General features: G+C 50.7%; 1 protein-coding gene across 3 annotated transcripts in view; it reads right to left on the reverse strand.

Moving 5' to 3' along the window:
- Positions 1-20,711, reverse strand: part of LOC141065415 (uncharacterized) — a 63,453-nt gene extending 42,742 nt beyond the window's left edge. Inside the window, exon 1 of one of the 3 annotated variants that reach the window (XM_073557892.1) lies at positions 20,499-20,711. In XM_073557892.1, coding sequence (XP_073413993.1) covers positions 20,499-20,564 — 66 coding nt within the window. In that variant the 5' untranslated portion in view covers positions 20,565-20,711. The remainder of the gene's footprint in view (positions 1-20,498) is intronic. The other 2 variants (XM_073557889.1, XM_073557890.1) reach the window with 2 other exon arrangements.
- Positions 20,712-27,362: the final 6,651 nt, after the last annotated feature.

The raw sequence follows: 27,362 nt of genomic DNA on the forward strand, positions 1-27,362 counted from the left end.
AGAGAGCACAGGAGGAAGCAGGGCTCAGTGTGCAAGGTAACACAACGATCAGGCGCCTCTCTCAGGGGGAAGCGGCCTGATATAGCCCCGTCTGGTCTGCCATTGGTCCGAAGGTGCTTCCGGGTCAGGGCACAGGCACAGCCAGAGCACAAGAAGCAGCAGGGAGTCGCGGCCACGGCCTATGGCGCATGCGCATTGCATGCAGGAATGGCGTCGGCCGCGAGCCCGTCAGAGGTGACCGCCGTGGCCGTCGGGTGGAGAGAGGCTGCGGCGTGGGAGCGGAGGCCGGCTGCGGCGTGGGAGCGGAGGCCAGGTGAGTATGACGGAGCGGTGTAACAATTTACTAATTTAGTTTTCCTTGCTCTCATAACTTATTGCCACGACCTCCAAACTAAGTCAATGCTGCTGATTGGGTTGGCTCCTGACCCATTATTAATCATAAAATCAGGAGCTGGTGGCAGCGAAGTGTTCTGGGCTTTTGGGGAGACTCTGGCAGTGACGGACAGAGATTTATTATTATTATTATGCATTTATATAGCGCCATTTATTCCATGGCGCTTTACATGTGAAAAGGGGAAATATAGACAAGTATAATAAACGTGTAAGACAAGGGACACACAACTACATAAGGAGAGAGAACCCTGCCCGCGAGGGCTCACAGTCTACACTGATAAGTCTATTTCCCGCCTGAGAGTGGGGATAGTTATATCATCCTCACTGCAGCGTACCCAATAGCCAGTACACAGCAAGGCGGCCCTTCTGGCAACTACTAGTGATGAGTGAGTATACTTGTTGCTCGGGTGATCGAGTATTTTGGCGCGCTCGGAGATTTAGTTTCTGTCGTCTCAGCTGCATGATTTATGGCTGCTGGACAGCCTGAATACACGTGGGAACTCCCTAACAAACAGGCATTCCACACATGTATTCCGGCTGTCCAGCAGCCACAAATCAGGCAGCTGCATCGACAGAAACTTAATCTCCGAGCACGCCAAAATACAGAGGCCACCAACGAGTATACTCGCTCATCACTAGCGACTACTTATCCTAGGTGTAGTTCCCTGACTGGTCTCAGGGTAAGGGGGGCGCCAGATAGATGCAAGTTCCAAACCGGAACTGGAAAGTGGGAAATAATAAATCCCCCTGAAGAACTCGGAGCAATCAAACAGCCCCTGTTCATGACACCGCCGAACAAAAAGTGGAATAAAACACGAAAAGAAAAATGGATATAAACATGGTACCGCTGAAAACATCATTTTGTCCCGCAAAAAACGAGCCCCATACAGCTCCATCACTGGAAAAATAAAATAGTTATAGCTCTCAGAATAAAGCGATGCAAAAATAATTATTTTTTCTATACAGGAAAGATGTATAGCTTTGTACCGTGTTAGCCAGTAGATAGAAGAATATTCAGGATTGAGAGTCCTCAGTGGTTGATGCCTTTTAATGGCTAACTGAAAAGATGGTAACACTTTGCAGCTTTCGGGACTACTCAGGTCTCTTCATCAGGCAAAGACTAAAACAACTTCAGATTTTTTATTAGTTTTTGCCTGATGAAGAGACCTGAGTATTCCCGAAAGCTGCAATGTGTCACCATCTTTTCAGTTAGCCATTAAAAGGTATCAACCACTGAGGACTCTCAATCCTGAATATTTTTTCTATAAAATACTTATTGTAGAAAAGCTCCAAAGCATAAAAAAAGATAAATGAGGTATCTCCGTAATCATACTGACCCAAAGAATAAAGCTGTCTTATCAATCTTACCAGACACGGAACAGCATAACCCCCCCACCCATCAAAAAAAAAAAAAACACATCCTGAATTGCTGGTTGTTGTACATTCTACCTCCCAAAAATCGGAATAGAAAGCGATCAAAAAATGTCACGTGCCCGAAAATGGTACCAATAAAAACGTCAACTCGTCCCGAAAAAAACAAGCCTTAACATGACTCTGTCGGCCAAAATATGGAAAAATTATAGCTCTCAAAATGTGGTGATGCAAAAACTAGTATTCACAATAAAAAGCGTCTTTTAGTGTGCGACTGCCGCCAAACATAAAAACCCGCTATAAATCTCGTATCGCTGTAATCGCACCGACTCGAAGAATAAAGTCGCCTAATCACTTATACCGCATGAGGAACGGCATAAAAAATAAATAAATTCAATTCTACAAATGCTGTTGATTTTTCCATTCTGCCTCCCAAAGATCACAGTAAGGCTCGGTGCACATTTATCCTGCACTCTGCACTGAGCTCTCAACACTGGGGTGTCCGTGTAAATCTCTGAAATATGTGATTCAGACGGAACCTCAGGCGGAAGATTCCCTATAATGAGGCAGAAGGAGGCACTGTGGACGCAGACTGACCCATGATCCGGCAGTATCTGTCTTTTTAGTATTGCATAAAACTGCAGTCGGTCACAGTTTTGTGCAATTCTGAAAAGGAGGACACCACTGATAGAGGCCAGATGGAATCCAGAGTAACTCTGCTGCCTTATGATAGTGAATGGATCCCTCGGGGGTTTCATCTGAATCACTACAGTCTGAGATTTATTTGGAAACCCAGATGTAAGTGCTCAGAGTAGAGCGACGGATAAATCATAAACATTATGTAAAATGTTCCCAATAAAAGCTTCAATTCAATCCACAAAAAAGGCAAGTCCCCATTCAGGTCTGTCATCTGTTAATGGAAATTTAAGGGCTTCCACGTTAGTGGTAGAAAAAAGCTCTGGAAAAGCAAAATGGCTCCTCGCCCCCCAATAGAAATTCAGCAAATTCTGCGCTCACAAATAAAAATGCCCCCTCCCTTCCAAGCCACACAATGTACCTAAACCACGTGTAACGTCCACATGTTTGGCATTTCTGTAGTGATGAGAGCCCGACTGACTTCAGGGTGCATGTCTCCAGAAGCTCGGGTTGGGCATAACATAATAGTCACTATAATGTACTGGTCACTACAACGTCAGCATGCAATTTTCACTTGGCAACAGTCATTGCTGCTTGTTTCTGGAAAATACACACAGAGTCAAATCTACAATACACCTGTAGATAAATTCCCACAGGGGTATAATTTCAAAAATGGGGTCACCTTAGGGGGGGGGGATTCTGCTCTTCTAGCACTTACGAGCTCTGTATATGGAGTCCTCAAACTGTTCTAGGAAAATCTGCGCTCCAGGAGGCAAATAGTGCTCCGTCCCTCAGTATGACTAAGTAGCACTGTACGGCCACATATGGGGTATTGCCACGTTCAGTAGAAATTGTAGGACAAATGTTGGTGCTGTCATGATTCCTCTGCTCAGAGTGTCTGGGACTCCGTGATGGACAGCTCTGTCATCCAATCCTGTGCTGGGGCGTGCTGAGCTATCGGTGCTGTGATTGACAGCTCGGTTGACCTATCTGACTGGGAGGTGCAGAGGTTTCCACAGGTGCTCCCTGTTATTGATAATTGCCCTGCTATTTAGGCGAGCTGTCTGGCCCAGATCACTGCCAGTCAAAAGCTTGTGCTCCCTGGTGTGTTCGCCTGTACTCTGTGCTGTAAGTTCTCACCTTCTGCTGCTGACCTTTGGACCATGTTCTGACTACCCGTTTGTTATTGCCCATTTGCTTATCCGCTATTTCTCTGACATTCTGACCCTGGCATGTGACCTGATTACGACTTTGTATTTTCCCTTGGTTCACTACTTGCTCTTTTGGTATTGACCCCGGAACATCTGACTTCGCTGACTCATGGCTTGTCTGTGAGTTGTGACTAGCATCACACGTGTCATTTTTACCCACTTCCCTTGTGAAAAGGTAAAATTTGGGGCTAAAACAAAATTTTGTAGGTAAAAATGTTATTTTTTCTTCACTGCCCAATGGTATGAAATTCTGTGACACACCCGTGTCATAGGGGGCTCTACCAATGAGACATGGCACCCTCAGACCATTCCAGCAAAATCTGAACTCCAATATGGCGCCTCGTCCCTTCTGAGCTTTGCACTGTGCCTCAAAAGTAGTATTTCCCCACATATGGGGTATCGGCGTACTCAGGAGAAATTACACAAAAAATTTGGGGTCCATTTTTTCCTGTTACCCTTGTCAAAAATAAGAAAAAAATTGTATCTGAAGTAAATTTTTTGTGTAAAAAAAAAAAAAAATAATTATTATTTTTTTTTAAACATTCCCAAAATTCCTGTGAAGCGCCTCAAGGGTTAATAAACCTCTTGAATGTGGTTCTGAGCATCGTGAGGGGTGCAGTTTTTAGAATGGTGTCACTTTTTAAGTATCTTGTATCATATAGACCCCTCAAAATCACTTCACATGTGATGTGGACCCAAAGAAAGAAAAAAAAAATTGAAAATTTTGATGGAAAAATGAGAAATCGCTGGTCAAATTTTAACCCTTACAACTTCCTAACAAACTGTTGATTACAAAAATGTGCTGATGCAAAGTAAACATGTGGGAAATGTTATTAAGTATTATGTGTGACATCTCTGTGATATAAGGGCATGAAAATTCTAAGTTGGAAAATTGCAACATTTTCGCCACATTTAGTTGTTTTTTTTTGTTTTGTTTTTTACAAATAAGCACAAGTCATATCGAAGAAATGTTCCCACTATCATAAAGGACAATATGTCATGAGGGAACAATGTCAGAATCACCGGGATCCATGGAAGCTCCAGAGCTATCACCTCATAAAGGGACAGTGGTCAGAATTGTAAAAATTGGCCCGGGCATTAATGTGCAAACCACCGGGGGTGAAGGGGTCCTGCTAGGACCAGGCTTGTGCTTTCCAACATCCTATGAAGACATCTGAAGCCTCGGTTCCTTATGGCCTTCATGAATCTCGGAGGTCCGTGTAGAAGTTTAGGGGCCTCTAATATGATGGCACACAGCAGAATCCATATCTGTGTAACTAGTAAAGTCTCTCCCTGTATCAGCTCGGCTTCATCACATCCCTCAGTCTTGGCCTCTAGAGAACCTGTGCACTTGGAGAACACTATTTCTGCCAATTCAGGGGTGAGCTGAGATTCACACTTTCTTTTTTTTTTTTTTAAACCAGTTATTTTTATTTAGGTTTCAAAAGATTTTAAGCAATAAACAGTGGATATCAATATACATGTAACAATTCACATATCTTGTAGTAATACAATCAAAGCCCTCCCCCAATACTCCTTATGCCGGGTATACTTGAGAGTCTTAGCAATCATATCACCGCCATCCAGGCGGACCATATTTTTTCGAAAGTTCTTTCACCATGCCTTCGCCTGTAAATGCTTTCCTCTAAATGCATTACCGTACGTGTCTGAGCAATAAATTCCCTCCTAGTGGGGGGTTCCGAATCCTTCCATTTCCGTGCTATTAGTTTGCGTGCCACATACAGCAACCTCGCTATTGCCACCTTGTAATGTTCTGAGACAGGTATCTCATCCACCTCCCCCAAAACACACAGCACCGGATTCCTGTCGAGCGTACATGCATAAGCTCTCTCAATTTTGTTGATAACGACCAGCCAGTATGCCACCAGCCGCGGACACGACCATAGCATATGTAACAGTCCGGCCTGGTCTGTGCCACATCTAGGGCAGCTAGAGTCTCCCCTCAAGCCCGCCTTGAATAGGACCAGCGGTGTTTTGTATGTTCTATGTATTACATATAATTGGGAGAGCCGAGCCTGCTCACTTAGAGAGATCTTCGGGACATATTCAAGAATAGCCTCCCATTGTTCTGTTGTGAGGGTACCCACCTCCCTCTCCCATTTACTCTTTGCAGTGAGGTGATTGTCCCCCAGATAGGAGTGTAGTAGATCATGATATATGCTCGATATAACTCCCCTTGTCCCTCCCTTCATACACACAAAGTCTAGTACAATGTCGCCCTGAACCGTCATGGCTCCCAATCTGCACTGTGCCCTCCAAGCATGTCGAAGCATATAGTATTGAAACCCCCATACCGAAGGCAAATCACATTCCTCTCTCAATGTCTCAAAGGTCTTCAGGTCCGTTCCACTCTGCAGCTGGCACACATATCTCACTCCTTTCGCCTTCCAATTGCCCATTTGACGCAGCTTATTAAGTTCCGGCAGATGCTCATTGTCCCACACCGGTGAGTACCTAGTCAGCTCATCCACCCCTCTGATCCTTTTAATGGTGTCCCATACCTTCTGAATCATGCCTATGGTAGGATATGGTGCTCCCAGTTTCTTAAAGGTACCATCCTCTAGACCCTGGACAAGTGGGCGTCTCCCCGTCACATGTACCAGCACCCGGTGAGCTGCTCCTCCACAATCGAGCTCTCTCCATCCCCTGACATGCTGGCCCTGTACTGCCAAGAAATAGACCCATGGATTTGGTGCGGCCAGTCCTCCCTCTTCCTTTCCTTTTTGCAGAGTTCCAAATTTAATCCGTGCCTGCTTCTTGCCCCATATCAAGGATCTGAAGATAGAATTAATGCCCCGAAACCGTTTTTTTGGTAGCCATATCGGCGAATTGTGCAAAACGTACATTAGTTGTGGCATAAGGACCATCTTAATCAGGTTAGTTCTACCCGTTACCGTTAAAGCCAATTTGCACCATGCACCTATTTTCCCTTTGAGATTCACACTTTGTGCTCCTCATGATTACAGGTATTGTGTTCCCTTTGCTCCTCCATATACGAGTGCAGGACAGAAACACGCGGCAACGACCCAACTATGTGACTCACGAAAGGTCCTGGAGTATACAGCTTGTGTGTGACCGCTGTCCCTCCAGATGCCCCAGTGCTGACCCTCCCCTGATGTCTGTTCTCTAACCCCCAGAACGATATCGAACAGAACTACAAGCCCGCCATGTTATGTGCTGCATATCCTAACTTTAAAGTAGTGACGGTGTATCCCCATGTCTGGGAGGATTACGTATAGGACATTACAGTAGTGATGGCGGTGTATCCCCGTGTCTGGGAGGATCACGTATAGGACATTACAGTAGTGATGGCGGTGTATCCCCGTGTCTGGGAGGATTACGTATAGGACATTACAGTAGTGACGGCGGTGTATCCCCGTGTCTGGGAGGATCACGTATAGTACATTACAGTATTGATGGCGGTGTATCCCCGTGTCTGGGGGGATTACATATAGGACATTACAGTAGTGATGGCGGTGTATCCCCGTGTCTGGGGGGATCACGTATAGTACATTACAGTAGTGACGGCGGTGTATCCCCGTGTCTGGGAGGATTACGTATAGGACATTACAGTAGTGATGGCGGTGTATCCTCGTGTCTGGGAGGATTACGTATAGGACATTACAGTAGTGATGGCGGTGTATCCCCGTGTCTGGGGGGAGATTACGTATAGGACATTACAGTAGTGATGGGGGTGTATCCCCGTGTCTGGGGGGGGATTACGTATAGGACATTACAGTAGTGATGGCGGTGTATCCTCGTGTCTGGGGGGAGATTACGTATAGGACATTACAGTAGTGATGGCGGTGTATCCTCGTGTCTGGGGGGACTACGTATAGGACATTACAGTAGTGATGGCGGTGTATCCCCGTGTCTGGGGGGAGATTACGTATAGGACATTACAGTAGTGATGGCGGTGTATCCCCGTGTCTGGGGGGGGATTACGTATAGGACATTACAGTAGTGATGGCGGTGTATCCTCGTGTCTGGGGGGATCACGTATAGGACATTACAGTAGTGATGGCGGTGTATCCTCGTGTCTGGGGGGGGATTACGTATAGGACATTACAGTAGTGATGGGGGTGTATCCCCGTGTCTGGGAGGATTACGTATAGGACATTACAGCAGTGATGGCGGTGTATCCCCGTGTCTGGGAGGATCACGTATAGGAATTTACAGTAGTGATGGCGGTGTATCCCCGTGTCTGGGGGGATTACGTATAGGACATTACAGTAGTGATGGCGGTGTATCCTCGTGTCTGGGGGGATCACGTATAGGACATTACAGTAGTGATGGCGGTGTATCCCCGTGTCTGGGGGGGATTACGTATAGGACATTACAGTAGTGATGGGGGTGTATCCCCGTGTCTGGGAGGATTACAAATAGGACATTACAGTAGTGATGGCGGTGTATCCCCGTGTCTGGGAGGATTACGTATAGGACATTACAGTAGTGATGGCGGTGTATCCCCGTGTCTGGGAGGATCACGTATAGGAATTTACAGTAGTGATGGCGGTGTATCCCCGTGTCTGGGGGGATTACGTATAGGACATTACAGTAGTGATGGCGGTGTATCCCCGTGTCTGGGAGGATTACGTATAGGACATTACTGCAGTGATGGCGGTGTATCCCCGTGTCTGGGGGGGATTACGTATAGGACATTACAGTAGTGATGGCGGTGTATCCTCGTGTCTGGGAGGATTACATATAGGACATTACAGTAGTGATGGCGGTGTATCCTCGTGTCTGGGAGGATTACGTATAGGACATTACAGTAGTGATGGCGGTGTATCCCCGTGTCTGGGGGGATTACGTATAGGACATTACAGTAGTGATGGCGGTGTATCCTCGTGTCTGGGGGGATTACGTATAGGACATTACAGTAGTGATGGCGGTGTATCCCCGTGTCTGGGGGGATTACATATAGGACATTACAGTAGTGATGGCGGTGTATCCTCGTGTCTGGGAGGATTACATATAGGACATTACAGTAGTGATGGCGGTGTATCCCCGTGTCTGGGAGGATTACGTATAGGACATTACAGTAGTGATGGCGGTGTATCCCCGTGTCTGGGGGGATTACGTATAGGACATTACAGTAGTGATGGCGGTGTATCCTCGTGTCTGGGAGGATTACATATAGGACATTACAGTAGTGATGGCGGTGTATCCTCGTGTCTGGGAGGATTACGTATAGGACATTACTGCAGTGATGGCGGTGTATCCTCGTGTCTGGGAGGATTACACATAGGACATTACAGTAGTGATGGCGGTGTATCCTCGTGTCTGGGGGGATTACGTATAGGACATTACAGTAGTGATGGCGGTGTATCCCCGTGTCTGGGGGGATTACGTATAGGACATTACAGTAGTGATGGCGGTGTATCCTCGTGTCTGGGGGGATTACGTATAGGACATTACAGTAGTGATGGGGGTGTATCCCCGTGTCCGGGGGGATTACGTATAGGACATTACAGTAGTGATGGCGGTGTATCCCCGTGTCTGGGAGGATTACGTATAGGACATTACAGTAGTGATGGCGGTGTATCCCCGTGTCTGGGAGGATCACGTATAGTACATTACAGTAGTGATGGCGGTGTATCCTCGTGTCTGGGGGGATTACGTATAGGACATTACAGTAGTGATGGGGGTGTATCCCCGTGTCTGGGAGGATTACGTATAGGACATTACAGCAGTGATGGCGGTGTATCCCCGTGTCTGGGAGGATCACGTATAGTACATTACAGCAGTGATGGCGGTGTATCCCCGTGTCTGGGAGGATTACGTATAGGACATTACAGTAGTGATGGCGGTGTATCCCCGTGTCTGGGAGGATTACGTATAGGACATTACAGCAGTGATGGCGGTGTATCCCCGTGTCTGGGAGGATCACGTATAGTACATTACAGTAGTGATGGCGGTGTATCCTCGTGTCTGGGGGGATTACGTATAGGACATTACAGTAGTGATGGGGGTGTATCCCCGTGTCCGGGGGGATTACGTATAGGACATTACAGTAGTGATGGCGGTGTATCCCCGTGTCTGGGGGGATTACGTATAGGACATTACAGTAGTGATGGCGGTGTATCCCCGTGTCTGGGAGGATTACGTATAGGACATTACAGCAGTGATGGGGGTGTATCCCCGTGTCTGGGGGGATTACGTATAGGACATTACAGTAGTGATGGCGGTGTATCCCCGTGTCTGGGGGGATTACGTATAGGACATTACAGCAGTGATGGCGGTGTATCCCCGTGTCTGGGGGGGATTACGTATAGGACATTACAGCAGTGATGGGGGTGTATCCCCGTGTCTGGGGGGATTACGTATAGGACATTACAGTAGTGATGGCGGTGTAGGATTACGTATAGGACATTACAGTAGTGATGGGGGTGTATCCCCGTGTCTGGGGGGATTACGTATAGGACATTACAGTAGTGATGGCGGTGTATCACAGTGTCTGGGGGGATTACGTATAGGACATTACAGCAGTGATGGGGGTGTATCCCCGTGTCTGGGGGGATTACGTATAGGACATTACAGTAGTGATGGCGGTGTAAGATTACGTATAGGACATTACAGTAGTGATGGGGGTGTATCCCCGTGTCTGGGGGGATTACGTATAGGACATTACAGTAGTGATGGGGGTGTATCCTCGTGTCTGGGGGGATTACGTATAGGACATTACAGTAGTGATGGGGGTGTATCCTCGTGTCTGGGGGGATTACGTATAGGACATTACAGTAGTGATGGGGGTGTATCCTCGTGTCTGGGGGGATTACGTATAGGACATTACAGTAGTGATGGCGGTGTATCCCCGTGTCTGGGGGGATTACGTATAGGACATTACAGTAGTGATGGGGGTGTATCCTCGTGTCTGGGGGGATTACGTATAGGACATTACAGTAGTGATGGCGGTGTAGGATTACGTATAGGACATTACAGTAGTGATGGCGGTGTATCCCCGTGTCTGGGGGGATTACGTATAGGACATTACAGTAGTGATGGCGGTGTATCCCCGTGTCTGGGGGGATTACGTATAGGACATTACAGTAGTGATGGCGGTGTATCTCCGTGTCTGGGGGGATTACGTATAGGACATTACAGTAGTGATGGCGGTGTATCCCCGTGTCTGGGAGGATTACGTATAGGACATTACAGCAGTGATGGGGGTGTATCCCCGTGTCTGGGGGGATTACGTATAGGACATTACAGTAGTGATGGCGGTGTATCCCCGTGTCTGGGAGGATTACGTATAGGACATTACAGCAGTGACGGTGGTGTATCCCCGTGTCTGGGGGGATTACGTATAGGACATTACAGTAGTGATGGCGGTGTATCCCCGTGTCTGGGGGGATTACGTATAGGACATTACAGTAGTGATGGCGGTGTATCCCCGTGTCTGGGAGGATTACGTATAGGACATTACAGTAGTGATGGCGGTGTATCCCCGTGTCTGGGAGGATTACGTATAGGACATTACAGTAGTGATGGCGGTGTATCCCCGTGTCTGGGGGGATTACGTATAGGACATTACAGTAGTGATGGCGGTGTATCCTCGTGTCTGGGGGGATTACGTATAGGACATTACAGTAGTGATGGCGGTGTATCCTCGTGTCTGGGAGGATTACGTATAGGACATTACAGTAGTGATGGCGGTGTATCCCCGTGTCTGGGAGGATTACGTATAGGACATTACAGTAGTGATGGCGGTGTATCCCCGTGTCTGGGGGGATTACGTATAGGACATTACAGTAGTGATGGCGGTGTATCCTCGTGTCTGGGAGGATTACGTATAGGACATTACAGTAGTGATGGCGGTGTATCCCCGTGTCTGGGGGGATTACGTACAGGACATTACAGTAGTGACGGCGGTGTATCCCCGTGTCTGGGGGGATTACGTATAGGACATTACAGTAGTGATGGCGGTGTATCCTCGTGTCTGGGGGGGATTACGTATAGGACATTACAGTAGTGATGGCGGTGTATCCCCGTGTCTGGGGGGGATTACGTATAGGACATTACAGTAGTGATGGGGGTGTATCCCCGTGTCTGGGGGGATCACGTATAGGACATTACAGTAGTGATGGCGGTGTATCCTCGTGTCTGGGGGGATTACGTATAGGACATTACAGTATTGATGGCGGTGTATCCCCGTGTCTGGGGGGATTACGTATAGGACATTACAGTATTGATGGCGGTGTATCCCCGTGTCTGGGAGGATTACGTATAGGACATTACAGTAGTGATGGCGGTGTATCCCCGTGTCTGGGGGGATCACGTATAGGACATTACAGTAGTGATGGCGGTGTATCCCCGTGTCTGGGGGGATTACGTATAGGACATTACAGTAGTGATGGCGGTGTATCCCCGTGTCTGGGGGGATTACGTATAGGACATTACAGTATTGATGGCGGTGTATCCCCGTGTCTGGGAGGATTACGTATAGGACATTACAGTATTGATGGCGGTGTATCCTCGTGTCTGGGGGGATTACGTATAGGACATTACAGTAGTGATGGCGGTGTATCCCCGTGTCTGGGAGGATTACGTATAGGACATTACAGTATTGATGGCGGTGTATCCCCGTGTCTGGGGGGATCACGTATAGGACATTACAGTAGTGATGGCGGTGTATCCCCGTGTCTGGGAGGATTACGTATAGGACATTACAGTATTGATGGCGGTGTATCCTCGTGTCTGGGGGGGATTACGTATAGGACATTACAGTAGTGATGGCGGTGTATCCCCGTGTCTGGGGGGATTACGTATAGGACATTACAGTAGTGATGGCGGTGTATCCCCGTGTCTGGGAGGATTACGTATAGGACATTACAGTATTGATGGCGGTGTATCCCCGTGTCTGGGGGGATCACGTATAGGACATTACAGTAGTGATGGCGGTGTATCCCCGTGTCTGGGAGGATTACGTATAGGACATTACAGTATTGATGGCGGTGTATCCTCGTGTCTGGGGGGGATTACGTATAGGACATTACAGTAGTGATGGCGGTGTATCCCCGTGTCTGGGGGGATTACGTATAGGACATTACAGTAGTGACGGCGGTGTATCCCCGTGTCTGGGAGGACATTACAGTAGTGATGGCGGTGTATCCCCGTGTCTGGGGGGGATTACGTATAGGACATTACAGTAGTGATGGCGGTGTATCCCCGTGTCTGGGAGGATTACGTATAGGACATTACAGTAGTGATGGCGGTGTATCCCCGTGTCTGGGAGGATTATGTATAGGACATTACAGTAGTGATGGCGGTGTATCCTCGTGTCTGGGGGGGATTACGTATAGGACATTACAGTAGTGATGGCGGTGTATCCCCGTGTCTGGGAGGATTACGTATAGGACATTACAGTATTGATGGCGGTGTATCCTCGTGTCTGGGGGGGATTACGTATAGGACATTACAGTAGTGATGGCGGTGTATCCCCGTGTCTGGGGGGATTACGTATAGGACATTACAGTAGTGATGGCGGTGTATCCCCGTGTCTGGGAGGATTATGTATAGGACATTACAGTAGTGACGGCGGTGTATCCCCGTGTCTGGGGGGGATTACGTATAGGACATTACAGTAGTGATGGCGGTGTATCCCCGTGTCTGGGAGGATCACGTATAGGACATTACAGTAGTGATGGCGGTGTATCCTCGTGTCTGGGAGGATTACGTATAGGACATTACAGTAGTGATGGCGGTGTATCCCCGTGTCTGGGAGGATTATGTATAGGACATTACAGTAGTGATGGCGGTGTATCCTCGTGTCTGGGGGGGATTACGTATAGGACATTACAGTAGTGACGGCGGTGTATCCCCGTGTCTGGGAGGATTATGTATAGGACATTACAGTAGTGATGGCGGTGTATCCTCGTGTCTGGGAGGATTACGTATAGGACATTACAGTAGTGATGGCGGTGTATCCCCGTGTCTGGGAGGATTACGTATAGGACATTACAGTAGTGACGGCGGTGTATCCCCGTGTCTGGGGGGATTACGTATAGGACATTACAGTAGTGATGGCGGTGTATCCTCGTGTCTGGGAGGATTATGTATAGGACATTACAGTAGTGATGGCGGTGTATCCCCGTGTCTGGGGGGATCACGTATAGGACATTACAGTAGTGATGGCGGTGTATCCTCGTGTCTGGGAGGATTATGTATAGGACATTACAGTAGTGACGGCGGTGTATCCCCGTGTCTGGGAGGATTATGTATAGGACATTACAGTAGTGACGGCGGTGTATCCCCGTGTCTGGGGGGATTACGTATAGGACATTACAGCAGTGATGGCGGTGTATCCTCGTGTCTGGGAGGATTACGTATAGGACATTACAGTAGTGATGGCGGTGTATCCCCGTGTCTGGGAGGATTATGTATAGGACATTACAGTAGTGATGGCGGTGTATCCCCGTGTCTGGGGGGATCACGTATAGGACATTACAGTAGTGATGGCGGTGTATCCTCGTGTCTGGGGGGATTACGTATAGGACATTACAGTAGTGATGGGGGTGTATCCCCGTGTCTGGGGGGATCACGTATAGGACATTACAGTAGTGATGGCGGTGTATCCCCGTGTCTGGGGGGATTACGTATAGAACATTACAGTAGTGATGGCGGTGTATCCTCGTGTCTGGGGGGATTACGTATAGAACATTACAGTAGTGATGGCGGTGTATCCCCGTGTCTGGGGGGATTACGTATAGAACATTACAGTAGTGATGGCGGTGTATCCTCGTGTCTGGGGGGATTACGTATAGGACATTACAGTAGTGATGGCGGTGTATCCTCGTGTCTGGGGGGATTACGTATAGGACATTACAGTAGTGATGGCGGTGTATCCCCGTGTCTGGGGGGATTACGTATAGGACATTACAGTAGTGATGGCGGTGTATCCCCGTGTCTGGGGGGATTACGTATAGGACATTACAGTAGTGATGGCGGTGTATCCTCGTGTCTGGGGGGGATCACGTATAGGACATTACAGTAGTGATGGGGGTGTATCCTCGTGTCTGGGAGGATTACGTATAGGACATTACAGTAGTGATGGCGGTGTATCCTCGTGTCTGGGAGGATTACGTATAGGACATTACAGTAGTGATGGCGGTGTATCCTCGTGTCTGGGGGGATTACGTATAGGACATTACAGTAGTGATGGCGGTGTATCCTCGTGTCTGGGAGGATCACGTATAGGACATTACAGTAGTGATGGCGGTGTATCCCCGTGTCTGGGGGGATTACGTATAGGACATTACAGTAGTGATGGCGGTGTATCCCCGTGTCTGGGGGGATTACGTATAGGACATTACAGTAGTGATGGCGGTGTATCCCCGTGTCTGGGGGGATTACGTATAGGACATTACAGTAGTGATGGCGGTGTATCCTCGTGTCTGGGGGGATCACGTATAGGACATTACAGTAGTGATGGGGGTGTATCCTCGTGTCTGGGAGGATTACGTATAGGACATTACAGTAGTGATGGCGGTGTATCCTCGTGTCTGGGAGGATTACGTATAGGACATTACAGTAGTGATGGCGGTGTATCCTCGTGTCTGGGAGGATCACGTATAGGACATTACAGTAGTGATGGCGGTGTATCCTCGTGTCTGGGGGGATTACGTATAGGACATTACAGTAGTGATGGCGGTGTATCCTCGTGTCTGGGAGGATCACGTATAGGACATTACAGTAGTGATGGCGGTGTATCCTCGTGTCTGGGGGGATTACGTATAGGACATTACAGTAGTGATGGCGGTGTATCCCCGTGTCTGGGGGGATTACGTATAGGACATTACAGTAGTGATGGCGGTGTATCCTCGTGTCTGGGGGGATTACGTATAGGACATTACAGTAGTGATGGCGATGTATCCCCGTGTCTGGGGGGATTACGTATAGGACATTACAGTAGTGATGGCGGTGTATCCTCGTGTCTGGGGGGATTACGTATAGGTCATTACAGTAGTGATGGCGATGTATCCCCGTGTCTGGGGGGATTACGTATAGGACATTACAGTAGTGATGGCGGTGTATCCCCGTGTCTGGGGGGATCACGTATAGGACATTACAGTAGTGATGGCGGTGTATCCCCGTGTCTGGGGGGATTACGTATAGGACATTACAGTAGTGATGGCGGTGTATCCCCTTGTCTGGGGGGATTACGTATAGGACATTACAGTAGTGATGGCGGTGTATCCCCGTGTCTGGGAGGATTACGTATAGGACATTACAGCAGTGATGGCGGTGTATCCCCGTGTCTGGGGGGATTACGTATAGGACATTACAGTAGTGATGGCGGTGTATCCCCGTGTCTGGGAGGATTACGTATAGGACATTACAGTAGTGATGGCGGTGTATCCCCGTGTCTGGGAGGATTACGTATAGGACATTACAGTAGTGATGGCGGTGCATCCCCGTGTCTGGGGGGACATTACAGTAGTGACGGCGGTGTATCCTCGTGTCTGGGGGGATTACGTATAGGACATTACAGCAGTGATGGCGGTGTATCCTCGTGTCTGGGGGGATTACGTATAGGACATTACAGCAGTGATGGCGGTGTATCCCCGTGTCTGGGGGGATTACGTATAGGACATTACAGTAGTGATGGCGGTGTATCCCCGTGTCTGGGAGGATTACGTATAGGACATTACAGTAGTGATGGCGGTGTATCCTCGTGTCTGGGAGGATCACGTATAGGACATTACAGTAGTGATGGCGGTGTATCCTCGTGTCTGGGGGGATTACGTATAGGACATTACAGCAGTGATGGCGGTGTATCCTCGTGTCTGGGGGGATTACGTATAGGACATTACAGTAGTGATGGCGGTGTATCCTCGTGTCTGGGGGGATTACGTATAGGACATTACAGCAGTGATGGCGGTGTATCTCCGTGTCTGGGAGGATTACGTATAGGACATTACAGCAGTGATGGCGGTGTATCCCCGTGTCTGGGAGGATTACGTATAGGACATTACAGCAGTGATGACGGTGTATCCTCGTGTCTGGGAGGATTACGTATAGGACATTACAGTAGTGATGACGGTGTATCCCCGTGTCTGGGAGGATTACGTATAGGACATTACAGTAGTGATGACGGTGTATCCTCGTGTCTGGGAGGATTACGTATAGGACATTACAGTAGTGATGACGGTGTATCCCCGTGTCTGGGAGGATTACGTATAGGACATTACAGTAGTGATGACGGTGTATCCTCGTGTCTGGGAGGATTACGTATAGGACATTACAGTAGTGATGGCGGTGTATCCTCGTGTCTGGGGGGATTACGTATAGGACATTACAGCAGTGATGGCGGTGTATCCCCGTGTCTGGGGGGATTACGTATAGGACATTACAGCAGTGATGGCGGTGTATCCCCGTGTCTGGGGGGATTACGTATAGGACATTACAGCAGTGATGGCGGTGTATCCCCGTGTCTGGGGGGATTACGTATAGGACATTACAGCAGTGATGGCGGTGTATCCCCGTGTCTGGGAGGATTACGTATAGGACATTACAGTAGTGACGGCGGTGTATCCTCGTGTCTGGGGGGATTACGTATAGGACATTACAGCAGTGATGGCGGTGTATCCCCGTGTCTGGGGGGATTACGTATAGGACATTACAGTAGTGATGGCGGTGTATCCCCGTGTCTGGGAGGATTACGTATAGGACATTACAGTAGTGATGGCGGTGTATCCTCGTGTCTGGGGGGATTATGTATAGGACATTACAGCAGTGATGGCGGTGTATCTCCGTGTCTGGGGGGGATTACGTATAGGACATTACAGTAGTGATGGCGGTGTATCCCCGTGTCTGGGAGGATTACGTATAGGACATTACAGTAGTGATGGCGGTGTATCCTCGTGTCTGGGGGGGATTACGTATAGGAGATTACAGTAGTGATGGCGGTGTATCCCCGTGTCTGGGGGGATTACGTATAGGACATTACAGTAGTGATGGCGGTGTATCCTCGTGTCTGGGTGGATTACGTATAGGACATTACAGTAGTGATGGCGGTGTATCCCCGTGTCTGGGGGGATTACGTATAGGACATTACAGTAGTGATGGCGGTGTATCCTCGTGTCTGGGGGGATTACGTATAGGACATTACAGTAGTGATGGCGGTGCATCCCCGTGTCTGGGAGGATTACGTATAGGACATTACAGTAGTGATGGCGGTGTATCCCCGTGTCTGGGAGGATCACGTATAGGACATTACAGTAGTGATGGCGGTGTATCCCTGTGTCTGGGAGGATTACGTATAGGACATTACAGTAGTGATGGCGGTGTATCCCCGTGTCTGGGAGGATCACGTATAGGACATTACAGTAGTGATGGCGGTGTATCCCCGTGTCTGGGGGGATTACGTATAGGACATTACAGTAGTGATGGCGGTGTATCCCCGTGTCTGGGGGGATTACGTATAGGACATTACAGTAGTGATGGCGGTGCATCCCCGTGTCTGGGAGGATTACGTATAGGACATTACAGTAGTGATGGCGGTGTATCCCCGTGTCTGGGAGGATCACGTATAGGACATTACAGTAGTGATGGCGGTGTATCCCCGTGTCTGGGGGGATTACGTATAGGACATTACAGTAGTGATGGCGGTGCATCCCCGTGTCTGGGTGGATTACGTATAGGACATTACAGTAGTGATGGCGGTGCATCCCCGTGTCTGGGAGGATTACGTATAGGACATTACAGTAGTGATGGCGGTGTATCCCCGTGTCTGGGGGGATTACGTATAGGACATTACAGTAGTGATGGCGGTGTATCCCCGTGTCTGGGGGGATTACGTATAGGACATTACAGTAGTGATGGCGGTGTATCCCCGTGTCTGGGAGGATCACGTATAGGACATTACAGTAGTGATGGCGGTGTATCCCCGTGTCTGGGGGGATTACGTATAGGACATTACAGTAGTGATGGCGGTGTATCCCCGTGTCTGGGAGGATTACGTATAGGACATTACAGTAGTGATGGCGGTGCATCCCCGTGTCTGGGTGGATTACGTATAGGACATTACAGTAGTGATGGCGGTGTATCCCCGTGTCTGGGAGGATCACGTATAGGACATTACAGTAGTGATGGCGGTGTATCCCCGTGTCTGGGAGGATCACGTATAGGACATTACAGTAGTGATGGCGGTGTATCCCCGTGTCTGGGGGGATTACGTATAGGACATTACAGTAGTGATGGCGGTGCATCCCCGTGTCTGGGTGGATTACGTATAGGACATTACAGTAGTGATGGCGGTGCATCCCCGTGTCTGGGAGGATTACGTATAGGACATTACAGTAGTGATGGCGGTGTATCCCCGTGTCTGGGGGGATTACGTATAGGACATTACAGTAGTGATGGCGGTGTATCCCCGTGTCTGGGGGGATTACGTATAGGACATTACAGTAGTGATGGCGGTGTATCCCCGTGTCTGGGAGGATCACGTATAGGACATTACAGTAGTGATGGCGGTGTATCCCCGTGTCTGGGAGGATTACGTATAGGACATTACAGTAGTGATGGCGGTGTATCCCCGTGTCTGGGAGGATTACGTATAGGACATTACAGTAGTGATGGCGGTGTATCCCCGTGTCTGGGAGGATCACGTATAGGACATTACAGTAGTGATGGCGGTGTATCCCCGTGTCTGGGAGGGATCACGTATAGGACATTACAGTAGTGATGGCGGTGTATCCCCGTGTCTGGGGGGATTACGTATAGGACATTACAGTAGTGACGGCGGTGTATCCCCGTGTCTGGGGGGATTACGTATAGGACATTACAGTAGTGATGGCGGTGTATCCCCGTGTCTGGGGGGATTACGTATAGGACATTACAGTAGTGATGGCGGTGCATCCCCGTGTCTGGGAGGATTACGTATAGGACATTACAGTAGTGATGGCGGTGTATCCCCGTGTCTGGGAGGATCACGTATAGGACATTACAGTAGTGATGGCGGTGTATCCCCGTGTCTGGGGGGATTACGTATAGGACATTACAGTAGTGATGGCGGTGTATCCTCGTGTCTGGGGGGATTACGTATAGGACATTACAGTAGTGATGGCGGTGTATCCCCGTGTCTGGGGGGATTACGTATAGGACATTACAGTAGTGATGGCGGTGTATCCTCGTGTCTGGGGGGATTACGTATAGGACATTACAGTAGTGATGGCGGTGTATCCTCGTGTCTGGGGGGATTACGTATAGGACATTACAGTAGTGATGGCGGTGTACCATCCCCAGAGGAGACAAGGGGGCGGTCCCTCCATCCCCAGAGGAGACAAGGGGGCGGTCCCTCCATCCCCAGAGGAGACAAGGGGGCGGTCCCTCCATCCCCAGAGGAGACAAGGGGGCGGTCCCTCCATCCCCAGAGGAGACAAGGGGGCGGTCCCTCCATCCCCAGAGGAGACAGGGGGGCGGTCCCTCCATCCCCAGAGGAGACAAGGGGGCGGTCCCTCCATCCCCAGAGGAGACAAGGGGGCGGTCCCTCCATCCCCAGAGGAGACAAGGGGGCGGTCCCTCCATCCCCAGAGGAGACAAGGGGGCGGTCCCTCCATCCCCAGAGGAGACAAGGGGGCGGTCCCTCCATCCCCAGAGGAGACAGGGGGGCGGTCCCTCCATCCCCAGAGGAGACAGGGGGGCGGTCCCTCCATCCCCAGAGGAGACAGGGGGGCGGTCCCTCCATCCCCAGAGGAGACAAGGGGGCGGTCCCTCCGTGCTGACAGTGTGCGGCCGCGGGGAGGACACAGAGGCTGCAGGGAGTGAGCAGAACACCGGCAGCTCTGTCACTAGGAGAGAGGCAGCCATGACTGCACAGACTGTGTGAGAGCTGCGCCCGAGTCCTGGCCGCTGTCACCTCACCTGACACCGCAGAGAGCCGCAGCCGGGGGAAGACGTCCTGGGGGCGGACACCACACAACATAACATGCAGGACCTGCGGTGACGTCAGCACCACGTGACTTAATGTCCCCTTAGTGGGCGGAGCCTGATTCTGGCCACTCAGCAGTGAAGGATATGACCACACCCCGTGATCAGCAGGCCCCGCCCAATCTCCTGTTGGCTCTGGTGTCTCCGCATCTTCAGCACCAACCCGGCTTCCGTCTACAATACAGGAGGAGGCCCCTCCCTTTCCGGGTAAATCAACCAATCGTGAGGTCACAATGATATGACGTCACCACAGGTCCTTTCCCCCACTTGGATATAGTGTCCGCCGTGCATGTTATGGTGAGTGGTGTCAGCCCCGCCCACAGGACGTCTTCACACGGCTGAGAACTGCAGGACCTGCGATGACGTCACATCATGTGATCAGTGTAGTGACCCAGCCTCCGGCGCTCAGTGCAGACGGGAGCGGCCGCGGTCACCAGATACAGGAGGAGCGAGGGCCGCGGTCACCAGATACAGGAGGAGCGAGGGCCCCGATCACCAGATACAGGAGGAGCAGCGAGGGCCCCGATCACCAGATACAGGAGGAGCGAGGGCCCCGATCACCAGATACAGGAGGAGCAGCGAGGGCCCCGATCACCAGATACAGGAGGAGCAGCGAGGGCCCCGATCACCAGATACAGGAGGAGCGAGGGCCCCGATCACCAGATACAGGAGGAGCGAGGGCCCCGATCACCAGATACAGGAGGAGCGAGGGCCCCGATCACCAGATACAGGAGGGGCGAGGGCCCCGATCACCAGATACAGGAGGGGCGAGGGCCCCGATCACCAGATACAGGAGGGGCGAGGGCCCCGATCACCAGATACAGGAGGAGCGAGGGCCCCGATCACCAGATACAGGAGGAGCGAGGGCCCCGATCACCAGATACAGGAGGAGCGGCGAGGGCCCCGATCACCAGATACAGGAGGAGCGGCGAGGGCCCCGATCACCAGATACAGGAGGAGCGGCGAGGGCCCCGATCACCAGATACAGGAGGAGCAGCGAGGGCCCCGATCACCAGATACAGGAGGAGCAGCGAGGGCCCCGATCACCAGATACAGGAGGAGCGGCGAGGGCCCCGATCACCAGATACAGGAGGAGCGGCGAGGGCCCCGATCACCAGATACAGGAGGAGCGGCGAGGGCCCCGATCACCAGATACAGGAGGAGCGGCGAGGGCCCCGATCACCAGATACAGGAGGGGCGAGGGCCCCGATCACCAGATACAGGAGGGGCGAGGGCCCCGATCACCAGATACAGGAGGGGCGAGGGCCCCGATCACCAGATACAGGAGGGGCGAGGGCCCCGATCACCAGATACAGGAGGAGCGAGGGCCCCGATCACCAGATACAGGAGGAGCGAGGGCCCCGATCACCAGATACAGGAGGAGCGAGGGCCCCGATCACCAGATACAGGAGGAGCGAGGGCCCCGATCACCAGATACAGGAGGAGCGAGGGCCCCGATCACCAGATACAGGAGGAGCGAGGGCCCCGATCACCAGATACAGGAGGAGCGAGGGCCCCGATCACCAGATACAGGAGGAGCGAGGGCCCCGATCACCAGATACAGGAGGAGCGAGGGCCCCGATCACCAGATACAGGAGGAGCGAGGGCCCCGATCACCAGATACAGGAGGAGCGAGGGCCCCGATCACCAGATACAGGAGGAGCGAGGGCCCCGATCACCAGATACAGGAGGAGCGAGGGCCCCGATCACCAGATACAGGAGGAGCGAGGGCCCCGATCACCAGATACAGGAGCAGCGAGGGCCCCGATCACCAGATACAGGAGGAGCGAGGGCCCCGATCACCAGATACAGGAGGAGCGAGGACCCCGATCACCAGATACAGGAGCAGCGAGGGCCCCGATCACCAGATACAGGAGGAGCGAGGGCCCCGATCACCAGATACAGGAGGAGCGAGGGCCCCGATCACCAGATACAGGAGGAGCGAGGGCCCCGATCACCAGATACAGGAGGGGCGAGGGCCCCGATCACCAGATACAGGAGGAGCGAGGGCCCCGATCACCAGATACAGGAGGAGCGAGGGCCCCGATCACCAGATACAGGAGGAGCGAGGGCCCCGATCACCAGATACAGGAGGAGCGAGGGCCCCGATCACCAGATACAGGAGGAGCGAGGGCCCCGATCACCAGATACAGGAGCAGCGAGGGCCCCGATCACCAGATACAGGAGGAGCGAGGGCCCCGATCACCAGATACAGGAGGGGCGAGGGCCCCGATCACCAGATACAGGAGGAGCGAGGGCCCCGATCACCAGATACAGGAGGGGCGAGGGCCCCGATCACCAGATACAGGAGGGGCGAGGGCCCCGATCACCAGATACAGGAGGAGCGAGGGCCCCGATCACCAGATACAGGAGGAGCGAGGGCCCCGATCACCAGATACAGGAGGAGCGAGGGCCCCGATCACCAGATACAGGAGGAGCGAGGGCCCCGATCACCAGATACAGGAGGAGCGAGGGCCCCGATCACCAGATACAGGAGGAGCGAGGGCCCCGATCACCAGATACAGGAGGAGCGAGGGCCCCGATCACCAGATACAGGAGGAGCGAGGGCCCCGATCACCAGATACAGGAGGAGCGAGGGCCCCGATCACCAGATACAGGAGGAGCAGCGAGGGCCCCGATCACCAGATACAGGAGGAGCAGCGAGGGCCCCGATCACCAGATACAGGAGGAGCGAGGGCCCCGATCACCAGATACAGGAGGAGCGAGGGCCCCGATCACCAGATACAGGAGGAGCGAGGGCCCCGATCACCAGATACAGGAGGGGCGAGGGCCCCGATCACCAGATACAGGAGGAGCGAGGGCCCCGATCACCAGATACAGGAGGAGCGAGGGCCCCGATCACCAGATACAGGAGGAGCGAGGGCCCCGATCACCAGATACAGGAGGGGCGAGGGCCCCGATCACCAGATACAGGAGGGGCGAGGGCCCCGATCACCAGATACAGGAGGGGCGAGGGCCCCGATCACCAGATACAGGAGGGGCGAGGGCCCCGATCACCAGATACAGGAGGGGCGAGGGCCCCGATCACCAGATACAGGAGGAGCGAGGGCCCCGATCACCAGATACAGGAGGAGCGAGGGCCCCGATCACCAGATACAGGAGGAGCGAGGGCCCCGATCACCAGATACAGGAGGAGCGAGGGCCCCGATCACCAGATACAGGCTCAGTCTTAATTTTCTGATCAAGATGAGCACAGACTTCTCCCCTCATCTACACAGATTAATGCATTTTCTAGCAAATATATTGCAAACCACAAGTCTGCGAAGACGTCAGTCTGCCCAATGCACAATATAAGAGCATCATAGAAGTGTAAAGCTATGAATTAATCCAGAACTTAACCAGGTAGTAGGTACTAGGTAATCCCTGCACCTAGTAATGAACTGCATCATCTCTCCCTCCATCCATCTCACCTCCTCCTCAGAACTGTTCCTCTATACAGTCCCCAGTCTCCAAACACAGACAGCCCCTCATGTTCTCTCCTGTTCCCACCTGATATCACTTTCTCTGCTCCTCCTCACTGCCGGTGATATTTCTTCAAATCCTGGTTCCCCTCACCACATCCCCACAGTCATTTCTACCTCCCATTCACTATCTATCACAAATTTCTGTAACCTCTCTATCCTTATACCCATTCACCCCACCCCCACTTCCCCAGTCCCACTAATAGAGGCTCTATGGAACTCTCGCTCTGCAACAAACTTTCCTATGCCCATGATCTTTTCATTACTCACAAACTTTCCTTCCTCGCCATCACTGAAATCTGGCTCAGTCTCTCCTGCTGTACTTTCATATGGTGGATTCCACCTTTCCCTCACCCCCGACGCCAGCAACATAAATGGCAGAGGAGTTGGTTTTCTCCTGTCAGATAACTGTTACTTCACCCACTGCCACCCTCTGTTATCCTCCCTTCTTTTGAGGTGCAGTCTGTGTGCATCTACTCCAATTAGCTGACATTTGCTTCCCCTCCAGGGCCAGCCACCACCTTCTTTGACCACTTCACTATCTGGCTAATTTCCTCCGCTGACATCCCCACTATTATCATGGGTGACTTCACCATCCTCACTGACACTTCCCTCTCAGCTGTCTCTAAGCTTCTCTCACTTCCTCCTTTGGCCTCACTCAATGTTCTTCTGCAGCCACTCACAGAGATGGCCACACATTGGACCTCATCTTCACCCTTCTCTGCTCCCTATCTAACTCACCGATCCCTCTTTCTGGTCACAACCTACTTACATTCTCTTCCCTCTCCTCGCCAGGTCCGCAATCCCTGCCACAAAAACTTGCACACCCTTGCAGAAATCTTCAACACCTTGACCTACACTCTCTCTTAATCCCTCCTCCCTCTTACAGACATAAGTTCCTTACACAATGCAGACACTGCTGTCGCTTTATATAACACAATAGCTGCAGCTCTGGAATCGGTGGCCCCTCTCACACACCAAAGCTAGGAAAATCAACAGACAACCCTGGCACACCAGACTGAGCAAAGAACTGAAGCAGGCTTCTAGGGTTCCTGGGCAGAGATGGAAAAGTTCCCACTCCAACGAGCACTTCATCACATTCAAACAGTCCCTCACTACTTTCAAGGCCACACTCACTGCAGCAAAACAAACCTACTTCTCATGTCTCACATCCTCCTTGTTGTTTATTATGATGTGTAACTAACAATTGCTGAATGAAATGGGATGAAGTGCCGAGCAGAATATTTCAGGAGTGGAAGGATTGTTTTATGTTGTCCTTGTTGTGTATATGACTGTCATGGCTGGAACGATATTGCTGTAAACTACGAGGATCGTGGATGATATTTGAGTGGCCAATCAGGGCCGTGTGCCAGCAGTGTGGATTGTGTGACTGATGGATTGTGAGCTAGTTCTGATGAATCATCGTGTGGATTGTGTGACTGATGGATTGTGAGCTAGTTCTGATGAATCATCGTTCTTTGTGTCTGTGCTTTGTGAATTCAATAGTCAAACAGCTGAAAGAAAAAAAGCGCAATAGGGTCTTACCCGAGTAGAGATTGATGTAAAATCAAATCATTATACTCACCTTATGCAGGAGAGATTCAGACATATAGGAACAGAAAGTCAGGCTGCTGCACATCCAAAGGGCCACTCCGTGACCACAAATCATCAAATTGCAAAGGAGAAAGTTTATGGATTAAACGTGCGCTGCTTGACAGATCACTCCTTCCAGTTTATGTTAATTTAAAACGCGTTGGGAAATAAAAGTACAATTAACATAAACTGGAAGGAGTGATCTGTCAAGCAGCGCACGTTTAATCCATAAACTTTCTCCTTTGTGAATTCAAGGCAGGAAATCTCATGATAGGAGCAGTAGTCTTTGTTGAGCCAGGGGAGACATAAAACAGATGTACACCATGTTCCAAATTATTATGCAGATGACATTTTTCTCTGGTTTTCCTAAGTGGTCGGTGCAAATGACAGTCGGTCTAATAAAAGTCATCACCCGTGTACATGGGATTTTATTGCAGAAGCCTCCCAATGATAACAGTATAATCTCCAACATGAATCAAACTCACAATGCTCCAAATTATTAGGCCCGGGAGAATTTCTAAACATTTGCTCTGTTGTAAAGAAGTAGAAATGCTCATTGGTGGAATGTGCAGCATTAGGAGGTCACATTCACTGAACAAAAAAGCTATTTAACTCCAAAACCTCCTAATAGGCCAAGTTCCATGGTAACAGAGGAACCCTTCTGTGATGTCACCTTCACAATTCTGGCCTCCATTGAGCGTGTGAGTTTCTGGAGAGTTTCTGCTTGGATTTCTTCGCCTCCCAGAGCTGCTGCTCTGATGTGAACGGCCGCCCACCCTCCCTGCAGGATGCTGACGGGAACGTCTTGATTAAGTGATTGAACCCTGCCATTATGCTCCGATCTAGGTAATCCTCCTCTTTGTGCTAGAGGTAATCCGTCTGAGTCAGTGGAGGGGGATAAAGGTTTTGCAGAAAAATAACTTATTCTCCCAGTGGAAATATCTACAGTAACTACTGGTAGTAGTTTTTGGATTGTTATTGGGTTGTGTGACAAAGTTGCACGGGTACAAAGGGCTGGTTACCTGATGTTGATATTTCCTAAAAATTAGTCTCTTGCGAGAACACGTCACTGGTTCTGGGAGTTGAAATCCTTCTCTTGCGAGCAATTGCGAATGCTGGGAGAAGGCTGGAGTCTTCCGCGGTGAAGACTCTATGAGCCCATTCAGTTCTTTGGATAACTGCGGGCATTGAAGCTGCAGTCATGAGGACGGGCAACTGCAAGGAAATACGTAACCTGAGAGGTCCCACCCTTGTCCCTGCACGTGATGGAGTGGAAAGAATTTGAAGGAATGGGAGAAATGTATCTGTAACTGGGAAGGATTACTGGAGGATAGGTAAGAGCAGACTGGAGCCGGCTAGGGTGTGGTTAGAAGGAGTCAGAGCGTCTGTCAATGAGTGAAGGTAAATCAGAGGAAATAGACCTAGAATTGTGGATGTAATCTATGGTGGTATGGGAACGCAGAGAGACCCCTGTAGTCTCTGCACTTGATGTAACACTTGTATCCTTTCTGACACCCCTGCCTCATGCAGGAATGAATCCTCCGTGGGGTTAATTACTGTGTCCTGTGGGTCACCATGCCATGGACGACGAAGGTGCCTCTACTCCCCATGAGGACTTGGAGTCTTCCACACTTTCTACCTCTTGGGATAGAGAATAACCTATTGGTACATGATCAACTATGAAAGGCATAGCCAGTATCATAACATTGGCCCTGACCCCCAG

The sequence above is a fragment of the Dendrobates tinctorius genome, unplaced genomic scaffold (genome assembly GCF_039654945.1).
Source record: "Dendrobates tinctorius isolate UK_male_01 unplaced genomic scaffold, ASM3965494v1 ptg000251l, whole genome shotgun sequence".
Taxonomy (NCBI): Eukaryota; Metazoa; Chordata; class Amphibia; order Anura; family Dendrobatidae; genus Dendrobates; species Dendrobates tinctorius.